This window comes from Anolis sagrei, chromosome 6 (assembly GCF_037176765.1).
Source record: "Anolis sagrei isolate rAnoSag1 chromosome 6, rAnoSag1.mat, whole genome shotgun sequence".
Taxonomy (NCBI): domain Eukaryota; kingdom Metazoa; phylum Chordata; class Lepidosauria; order Squamata; family Dactyloidae; genus Anolis; species Anolis sagrei.
The window spans coordinates 25,431,549-25,442,913 of record NC_090026.1 but is presented as its reverse complement, the minus strand read 5'-3'; the positions used below and the strand labels follow the sequence as shown (position 1 = coordinate 25,442,913).

General features: G+C 36.9%; 2 protein-coding genes across 2 annotated transcripts; both read right to left on the bottom strand.

Moving 5' to 3' along the window:
• Window positions 1-3,427: 3,427 nt before the first annotated feature.
• LOC137097250 (olfactory receptor 14C36-like) lies at window positions 3,428-4,378 on the bottom strand. The gene has a single exon (XM_067469488.1). It carries the CDS (start codon window positions 4,376-4,378, stop codon window positions 3,428-3,430), a length of 951 nt encoding a protein of 316 aa, XP_067325589.1.
• A 5,831-nt stretch (window positions 4,379-10,209) lies between these two features.
• On the bottom strand, window positions 10,210-11,139 carry LOC132779401 (olfactory receptor 14J1-like). The gene has a single exon (XM_060783095.2). The coding sequence runs from the start codon at window positions 11,131-11,133 to the stop codon at window positions 10,210-10,212; it is 924 nt and encodes a 307-aa protein (XP_060639078.2). The 5' UTR covers window positions 11,134-11,139.
• Between the last annotated feature and the right edge of the window lie 226 nt (window positions 11,140-11,365).

The window sequence follows — 11,365 nt, the reverse complement described above, 5'->3', positions numbered from 1 at the left end:
TTTGCAAAGGTACCACCAGTATGTAATACAGCATAAATAAGACTAGCACTCAGCCCAATGGCTACCATCTGTAGGCAGGCTCCTTTGTGCATGATTCTCTCATAATGGAGTGGGTGGCAGATTGCAACATAGCGATCATGAGCCATTATAGTTAGGACACTATAACCTGAGGTTGCAAAGAAAATATAAAAGAAAACTTGAGCAACATAGCCAGCGTAAGTAATTGACCTATCATTCTTAAGGGACGTAGCCATAGCCTTGGGCACCACAACAGAAATTGATCCAATGTCCAACATGGCCAAATCCAATAGGAGGTAGTACATGGGAGTGTGAAGGTGGGAATCAACTGCAACTACAGTGACAATGAGAAGGTTACCTATTAAAGCAATCATGTAGAGTGCTAGGAAGAGAAAAAAGCATAAGATTTGTAGTTCTCTCATATCTGAGAATTCCAGCAACAGAAAAGAGGATATGGAAGTAAGGTTATCCATGCTGTTTTCGGTATCTTGATTTTTCCTGTAAGATGAGGATTAAAAGAATAGTTAAACAACTACTTTGGAATATTAGCTATTTTAATGTTAATGAACTCTTTTTTCTTTGACCCATCATTTTCTACATCACTTAGGAAAGATTATTTCTTGTTATCATGTTTCTTGCATGAGGTGGAATTTATGCACCAAGTCTGTTATCAATGTCTGCATTTACAATAGATTAATAGAAGGGGTTACTTATGCTTTCCTCTTCTGTATTAATGGGATACGGCAATATTGGCCTATTATATATATACACACACACACACATACGCATATATATATATATATATATATATATATATATATTTATATATATATATATATCCCTTTCTCCAGGATATAAACTCTGAGTATGTAAATCAGCTTTTATAATATTATTTGGGTTTTAGGATTGACTTTCCATCTAGCATCTGTCTGTCTATCTATTCCCAATTACAAATCATAAACACATCTTCCAAACTCACTGCCAGATTTCATAGAATAACATCGATTTGCTCAGCTGCATTGATAAAATATAAGTCACACATCAATTGTTGTCATTGTATTCACTCATAAAATCTGGAGAAGTAAGGAGAGATGAGTCACAATCTTGGGTACAAAAGATGCAGCTGGGTTTTTGTTTTTTCAATACCTTCTGCCACGATATAAGATTACATAAGTTTAAAACTATAGGAGGGGACTCATAAAGCATTTTGATGCTTTGAGTTGGAATGATTTCATGCTGTCAACCAAGTTTCAACAGTGTATGAGTGATACTAATCTAATGTGTATTTGTGCTATGTATTGTCGAAGGCTTTCATGGCTGGAATCACTAGGTTCTTGTGGGTTTTTTCGGGCTATAGAGCCATGTTCTAGAGGCATTTCTCCTGACGTTTCACCTGCGTCTATGGCAAGCATCATCAGAGGTAGTGAGGTCTGTTGGAATTAGGACAATGAGTTTATTTATCCGTGGAATGGCTGGGGTGGGGCAAAGAGCTTTTCTCTGCTGGAGCTAGGTGTGAATGTTTCAACTGACCACCTTCATTAGCATTTGAAGGCCTAGCTGAGCCTGGGAAAATCTCTTGCTGAGAGGTGTTAAGATGTGCCTGGTTGTTTCCTCTCTGCTGTTTTGCTGTTTTGTTGTTGTAATGTTGTATTTGTGCTGTTTGTTGATCAATAGATAGCTACTAGTGCCAATGTTAGAACTGGATAACTATCTGAGTCATTGTTTAGTAGGCTACAAGAAGAATTGCTGTTTTGTTTTGATAGCAAAGAAAACTTTACACACAATTACACAAAAGTAAGGAGACATGAGTCACAATATGATTCATTCTCATTCTTCCATTATCAGACAATATATACATTTCCCCACTAAATAGACAGTTATTTATATGGAAATTGACCGGTTATAATGATATCTATATTTTGGTTTAGAAAATACCAAATGGCAACGGAATATTTAAACTACATAGCATCTTAATATTTCAAGTACATAAGAGTGCATGTGAAAATATTTTAACAAATAGAAAAACAAAGATCCTAGTGTTATTCTACTTGTGCCACTGCAGGAAGAATTTAGAAAAGTAATCTATTATTTCCTTATAATAGATAAGGATGGCTGGATGAAGAGAAAGACAAACAGAAGGTAGCAAAGAACAGAACACTCTAGAATATAACAAAATCAAACTTACCCAAACACATTTAAACAATTTTAAGCCGGGGATTGTAATTGTTAAATTCAGCATCCCTTCCAGCATCCATTGAGGCATTGGTGGGTGAGGTTATCAATCTTCCCCTTGGAACATTTTGAGCCACACGACAATGAACCATCTATTCATTGCTTTGGTCTACATTACTATCATGTATACAGATAGCACAGACACATATTTGCCACAAAAATGATAGCAAGATGCCAAGAAAGAACATCATTTAAGGCGTTTTAGGCTTCTTGAGATTTTACTCCTATGAGTCGGGCACACCTGATCACAAGTCATTGCTTCCATTCCCACTCCCATCTAAGGTGTTTTCTTCCATGTTTAAAACAAAATTTAACAGTGAATAAGCAAGTCAAATATTTCTGATTTAAACAATTAAGCAATGATAAAAAGAACATTAAAAAACTAAGAGGGCATATAATTGAAAACATATTCTTTATTATGCCAAAGCATTCCAAATTAATGGAACAATGAAAAGATCAATGAAATAACAAAGCTTTTTCAATCAGTGATTCCAATGAGAAAAAAGCCAGAATAAATCATCAGTGTCTATAGATAACATAGGTACTGTCCAGATTGGTATAAAGCAGTATGCATTCACGAATGCCGGCTGAATAATTTCTTTGTCAGTTGCACATTGATTGCACACGGATCCAGGCTGCACAGGCCTAACTGAAGAGCATAGCCACTGTACAAGTAACAATTAGTGTTAGGGCTGTCACAGAGTATTTTGCAGTTCACAAATAAAATGTATGCGATAATCCCCAAGAATACATGAATGTTACAACTTCCATTCAATGGGAGCCTAACTGTGAAATGGTGCAAGGCAAAGGAGCCCAGGGTGACCCAGGAGTCGTGAGAGGAAGGAGAAACAGAGAAAGATAGACAAAACACAGATAAATGGAAAAAGGAATAAGGGGGGAACATAATGATTCAAATGGATAAGAGATAGATTTCTGTGTGGTTGTGTGAAATTCGAACATTTTTTTTTTCTATCAGATGATGTACATGGCTGCATGGTCTTTACTAGATAATGTAGGGAAATATGAGTGAGAATATGTAAAAGAATGAAAAAATAGAGGGGAGAAAAAGAAACCCCTAAGACAGAACGAATGTCCATGTTTAAATGCACATTTTATATTGTAGAATTACTCCCTAAGAGAAAAACATTAACACGTGAAAGATCTTGCGAACCAATGGTCACATAATGACCTTAAAGATGGTTTTGGAGGAATGAACTGCAAATAACACTTTCTTCAAAGCATTCTTGATCTCTTTGTTTCTTATACTATAAATGAATGGATTTGACATGGGAGGAATTATGGAATACATCACAGCAAAACCCAAATCGAGACTAGAAGATACATCACTAGGAGGCCTTGCATAAGAAAATGATCCAGTGATTACTAGTATAGAGACAACAGTGAGGTGGGGGACACAGGTGGAAAGGGCTTTTTTCTGGCCATGTACAGAGGGGATTCTGATCACCGCAGCAATGATCTGAACATATGTGATGATGATAAAGATAAAACATCCTAATGCTACCATGATGCTTAATCCAAGAAACCCAACTTCAACTAGATATATGTCAGAACAGGAGAGTTTTAATAATTGTGGAACTTCACAGAAGAACTGTTTGACAGAATTAGAACAGAAGGTATTCATAAAGGTGCCACTGGTGTGCAAAATGGCATAAATCGGACTTATAATCAACGCAACAACTAACATCTTAACACAGGCTGCCTTAGTCATGATTCTGTCATAATGGAGTGGGTTGCAGATTGCAACGTGGCGATCACATGCCATTATATTGAGGAAAGCAAAATCTGATGTTATAAAGAAGATGTAAAAGAAAACTTGAACTACACATCCAGAATAAGATATTGACCTGTCGTTCATGGGGGACATAGCCATAGATTTGGGCATTGTGACAGAAACCGAACCAAGGTCCATCACAGCCAAACAGAAGAGAAAAAAGTACATGGGGGAGTGTAGCTGGTAATCTGTAAGAAATGCAATGATGATGAGAAGATTCCCAGTCAGTGCAATGAAGTACATTGCTAGAAAGACAAAAAAGTGTAAGATCTGCAGTCCTCTGATATTTGAGAATTCCTGCAACAGAAAACTGGATGTAGAAGAGCAATTGCACATGTTGTTTTCAGTTCATGTATAATACCTATGGGGAGAAGGAAACATGAATTCTTAAGCTGTTGGTATGGATTAAGTTTAACCAAGCACTCTAATAAAACCTAAAAATACACAAGACTTATTTTGCCTCATCAGTAGTGAAACAATTGTGCTTGTTTGTTGCCCCAGAGATGCTAAGAGAGTTACACGAGAATATCTGTTCTACATTGGCCTTAGCAATAAGAACACTCTCAGAGCAACAGAAATCATAACCTGAATAGAATATTTCCCCAATTCCTGGATCAAAAAACCCTTTAGCCATTACACAGCCTATCTAGATATTGGTCTTCCGCAATTTTTTGCGCTTCAGAAAATATGGATAAAAGACAGCCACTGGCATTATGCTTCATCAGGTCCCTCAGCCCTTCTCCCAATATATATACATTCATCAGTACATCTGAAGAAAGGAACAGATATCAAAAAGTGTAATTTAAAACATAAAATAATCTGTCTGTCTCTCTCTCTATCCTTCAAGATTTTATTGAAATAGAAGAAAATTGCTAAAATGTCTTATTGTTTTTACTGAAATCAATGCTTAGAGAAGTACTGTGTCCAAATTATGCGGATACCTCTGACTGTAATAAAATATGATGCATCAAGATTGCGAAGGTTAACCATTGAAGGTGAACAATGTGGTTCATTCTACTTTTCCTATTTCAAAGACTATTGAAAAATATATTGTGAAGGACAGATGAGACAGACAGACAGAGGAGGAGAGGTGTTGGCAACAGTTCCAGCAAACAAACAGTGACACTTAAGCAAACACTTTAAGTAGCTTCACTGCAAACTTATAGATTCTATACCATTGGAACTGTACAATTTCTCACCTTCTAATTTTACTGCTTCAGTAACTATCTATCAACAAGTTGTCACAATAGATAGGCAGATATAAAGATAGATAGATACATAGATAGATAGATAGATAGATAGATAGATAGATAGATAGATAGATAGATGCCATTAAATGCTAATTAAGGTGTCCAGTTTGAAACATTCACCTACCTCCAACAGACATTCCACAGATTTTTAAACCCCACTTGCCTAGTTCCCAAAAGACCTCACAACTTTGGAGGATGCCTGCCATAGATGCAGGCAAAATGTCAGGAGAGAATGCTTCTGGAACATGGCCATACATCCCAAAAAAACTTACAACAACTCAGTGATTCCAGCCACGAAAGCCTTCAACAATACATCCTCTCCCTCTCCCTCTCACTGAACCATATGACATGAAATCGTCACACCAGGGTTTTTTTCACATTACACAATTCTAACTCAACATTTTCATTTGAAATACTATGACAATCTCCTGAGGAATCTTGGGGTATGTTTGATGAGGCACTAGAGCTTTCTGACTTAGGCCCTATCACTGCCATATAATGCAATTTCATTATATGAGTCTACACTGCTATATAATGCAGTTCAATACAGTTAAACTGCATTATGAAACTACAATATATGGCAATGTAATTGGGGCCTGAGAAGAGTGAGCCTATGGACTTCAGCTCCCATAATCCATGGTCATTGGCCAAAGCAAATAGGTAAAGAGCTAAGTGTGAGACACATATGTCTCCTTGTGCCATCCACCCAGACACTATAAAAACACAACTTCGACGTGCTTCCTCTATTGCTGAGCGAACTGCAGTTGTCTATCTTAAAAATTTAAAATATTAAGCAACTGAGACTAGCACTGGTTTTAAATATCAAAAAGAATATTTATTTGCACGAAGTCCTTAAAGACTTGGCACAGGTCATTAAGTTGCAATCAAACAGTCAATAAATGGACAATAAATGGAACTTTAGAAAAACTCTTTCTTTTCTTTAGTTACAGAGGCAACCCCTTTCTCCAGATGGCAGATAAGATTCTGAAATCTTAACACCCTAACTGCAAGCTGTTGTGGTTTAGAAAGAAGCAGGTTCTTTCCCTATCTTTAACTTAAAGTTAGTTCAGGAAACTAAGGAGTGCCAACTCTCTCTATAACTATATGTTCACAATACACTATCTATACTAGCTCAGTATATTTTAATACTTATCTATAAAGTAGCCTAGGTTAAAGTAGTTTTTGCAATGGTTCTCCTAGCTGCATAGCCGTCTGCACGCCTGAAGTCCTTCCTCAAACTGAATAGGGCAGGGAGGATTCCAAAATGGAGGTTCTTCCCTGGGAGCAGGGGCGGGCTCAAAGGGCTGCTCCCTAGACCAATCATTGCAAAGAGGCCTGCAGGCTGCTAACCTTTAGGACTTTGCAAAGGCTGCAGCAGCCTGGGAGAAATGCAAGAGGAAGACACCCTGAGCAATTAAAAGGTAATGCAAAAACAGTCTCCTGGGAGACGGAACACTCCTATGCAGGATCTTGTCATCACTATTTTTTAAAATTTGTGTACAAAACCATGTTATAATTCTATCAGAGTGAGAATGTTTGTATTTTAAAATTTCTTATTTGAAAATTTATGTCAATAATTCTAATTCTAATAATTCATGGCTGTAAATAAGTAAATACTCTTTTTCTCATCCTACTTTTAAAGGTAAAGTATGGTTCTTTAATTAATAAAAATGATATATGTATAGTAAAATGACTTGACAGTAATATATTTCATCCCAATGGTTTGTGACCTTCGGATTTTGATGTTGAAAATTAGAAGGATTTCACAATTATACGAAAATCGTAGAGGTTTAGAAAGTTTTGGTATAATGATTCATTAATATACTGAGAATGTACAAAAAAAATTCAATATTACTGTGAACAAACTATCTAGTATAGATCTCCTTTAAAAATATGGGGTTTCTGGCAACAGCCATCTTTGTACCTTGCTTTTTCGTGCATTTGATGCAAGGTGGAAACTAAGAGGACCTTCTCTTCTGTGATCTCCCCATGATGTGATGCCCTCCTCTTCAAAGCCGCCTTGACTACTGCAACGCTCTCTACGTGGGGCTGCCCTTGAAGACGGCCCGGAAGCTTCAGCAGTCCAGCGCGCGGCAGCCATGTTACTAACAGGAGCAGGACGCAGGGAGCATACAACGCCCTTGCTGTTCCAGCTCCACTGGCTGCCGATCTGCTACCGGGCCCAATTTAAGGTGCTGGTGCTATCCTACAAAGCCCTAAACGGTTCCGGCCCAAAATACCTTTCGGACCGCATCTCGGCCTATGAGCCCACGAGGACCTTGAGATCGTCTGGGGAGGCCCTTCTCTCGATCCCGCCTGCCTCACAGGCACGCCTGGCGGGGACGAGGGATAGGGCCTTCTCAGTGGTGGCCCCCCGGCTGTGGAACACCCTCCCTATTGACATCAGACAGGCGCCCTCCCTTATGTCCTTCCGGAAGAGCCTGAAGACATGGCTATTCGAGAAGGCATTTAACTAAATGCTACAGTAACTGGAAATGACAACTGGAACGGTATATAGACTAAGAGATTGGTTATGATTCTATGATAAGACGAAGCGGATTATCTTAGTGTAATTAGATGATAGTGTATCAGTGATATGTTGTTTTTTGTCGTTGTAGTTTATTGTAAAATATGTTTTTATATGTTGTACACCGCTGCGAGTCGCCCTAGGGCTGAGAGCGGCGGTTAACAAATGCACCAAATAAATAAATAAATAAATTTGCCTCAAGACAGAGTGACAGGCCACTTGATATTTAAATATATTTTATCATTTATCATTTATCATTTATCATTTTATCTCCTTTTCTTTTGGTCTACTGCAATTTCCTTCCGAAAAGTGGAAAGTAAGTTGTTTAATTCTTATTTTCTTAGAAAAAAATGATATCTTTCTTATAACTGCTATTGTTTTTTGGGGGGGGGGTTGAGAATTTGGAGGAATTTTTGGAATGTTCCGCATGTACAATCTTATATCCACTTTCTGAAATTTTAATTACTTTTTCTGGAGTTATCAGAAAGTTTTAAACTGTACACAGAGGTATTGGATATGCTTTTCTTTTATTGTCAGAGATATAAAATATTTTAAAAATTAAGTACTATTTATTAGGTTTAACATATGCAAACTAATTCACATTGAGGTAAACAGCAATCAAGAAAAACAAGAAGAAAATAAATCTGCCCCAATGAACTCTAATAAAGAGAAGAAAATAACTAATTATCAAAAGATATGTTATTCAGCCATTAGAGATTTAATTAAATTCCATTACTAACATAACTACTATATGCCATAATAGCAATCTTTCTGCTCAAAAAAAATCAATAAACAGTTTCTAATATTTCATAAAAATTCAATTGATTTTTCTTTCAGAATCCACATCAATTTGGCAACTTCAGCAAATTCTGCAAATTTAGCAAACCGTTCTTCCATTCATCGGTGCTTCAATTTCTTTCCAAGGTTGAGCATACAGTTTTCTTCCATCTGTTATTATACGTATGGATCTCTGCTTGGGATCCAATTTCTCAAAAAAAAACCCTCAAACAAAAACAATTTCTGATTATATTCCACAATCCACCTGTTATTTTATTTTACCTTATTTGCATTAAGGTATGGATCTTTTCATCTTCTTGCAGGTCCACCACATGTCAGAAAAAGATCCTTTCTTATCTTGACAACAAGTGCAACGTAAATTTGAAGCATTTGTGGACGTTTTTGACAACCTACTTAAAGTTAACTACTATCTATACATCATTTTCCATATATTTTCTTACAAAATTACTGGAAAAGATACATTTTATGTTATGCTACATCTTTTTTTTTTCAAATGTTCATTTGTTCATGAACAATCTACCTTATTGACCAGCCTATTCCCTAACTTGTTTGCACACCACCACCTCCCTCCCACAAATGAGACTTGAAATATTTCTAGTTATTGCTTATGATGCTTGTTTAATTATTATGTATGGCAATGTTTTAATATTTTATTTGCCTTGTTTTAACTGTATGTTGTTTTGGGCTTGACCCCATGTAAGCCTCCCTGAGTCCCTTCGGGTAGATGAAGGTGGGGTATAAAAATAAACAACTTCTTCTTCTTCTTCTTCTTCTTCTTCTTCTTCTTCTTCTTCTTCATTATGCCCACAATTCTTGATCCACCTTATCGTTTTACTGTCTCTAATTTCAAAGGGCATTTGTACACTTATAAAAATTATATGACCACCATAGAATCATAGAGTTGGAAGAGACCTCATGGGCCATCCAGTCCAACCCCCTGCCAAGAAGCAGGAATATTGCATTCAAAGCACCCCTAACAGATGGCCATCTTTATACAATTCCAAATAAAAATAATTTTCTCCATCTTTTGCACAAGGTTTTTTTATCCTGTTCTCTTTTTAAGTTATAAATAACAATAGCATAAAACACAAATTACATTGAAATAAGCATAATAATAATCACATATATCATCATCATTAAAATTGGTATGCCTCTGGCTACTGAGGTTGCCCTAAAACATCAAAACATTAAACTAAACATCTCAGGGCTCCAAGTCTTTGGCTTTGTGAGCATTGTACATTGAGGAAATCTGCTGAAAGAAGTATCTTTTCAAGCAACATTGATATCCCCAGCAATAAAACTGGGAAGATGGAGTAGACCTGGGCAATCTTCTACAAGCATTGAGTAGCCTGCAAGGAGTGACCCCAAACTGTTTATAGAAAATCAAGGAGGACCTGGGAATATACAAACAGCCAACAGTACTTATTATCTCTCAGTGAAGATAAATAAAGCTCAAAGAAATGACACAAAAGAAAAATGTAGATCCCAACTTGTGTGATAGGACAAAGTACACAAGAAGTGTGGGGTTAAACATTCAGAGGGAAATATTGACATTTGAAAGATCGCATAACTCAATTCTCACATAACAACTTTTAATAGTAAAAAGCAACATGTAAGAGATTTCGCAAAGCAGTCTTGACCTCTTTGTTCCTAACACTGTAGATGAATGGATTTGACATGGGAGGAATTATGGTATATATCACAGCCAAAACTGTATCCAAATTAGAAGAATCAGCCGTAGACCTTGCGTAGGCGAGGACCCCACCAGCTACCAACATTGTGACAACTGTGAGGTGGGGAACACAAGTAGACAGGGCTTTTTTCTGACCTTGTGAAGAAGGAATTCTATGCACAGCTGCAAAAACCTGTATATATGATCTGATGATGAAGATAAGGCACCCAAATACTATACTAAATGAAAATGTAAGAACCCCAATTTCCATTAAAGAAAGCCCTGAGCAGGACAGCTTTATTAATTGTGGAATTTCACAGAAGAACTGATTGACAATATTGGAACAGAAAGTATTTGCAAAGGCACCACTAGTGTGTAATACGGCATAAATAAGACTAGCAATCAGCCCAATGGCTACCATTTGTAGGCAGGTTCCTTTGTGCATGATTCTCTCATAATGGAGTGGGTGACAGATTGCAACATAGCGATCATGAGCCATTATAGTTAGGACACTATAACCTGAGGCTGCAAAGAAAATGTAAAAGAAAACCTGAGCAACACAGCCACCATAAGAAATTGACCTATCATTCTTAAGGGACATAGCCATAGCCTTGGGCACCATAACAGAAATTGACCCAATGTCCAACATGGCCAAATCCAATAGGAGGTAGTACATGGGAGTGTGAAGGTGGGAATCAACTGCAACTACAGTGACGATGAGAAGGTTACCTATTAATGCAATCAAGTAGAGTCCTAGGAAGACAAAAAAGGATAAGATTTGTAGTTCTCTCATATCTGAGAATTCCAGCAACAGAAAAGACGATATGGAAGTAAGGTTATTCATGCTGTTTTCGGTATCTTTATATTTCCTGTAGGATGAGGATGAAAAGAATAGTTAAACTACTACTTCAGAAATGAGCCATTTTAATTTTAATGAACTCTTTTACAATAGTACTGTGTAATATTACCTATAGCAAAAACATACAATATGAATCAAGATTACAAATGGACTGCAGCCACACTCAGAACATCTAACTGTCTTACATCTAAGAAATCTCTAGCTGGGATTCTATGGC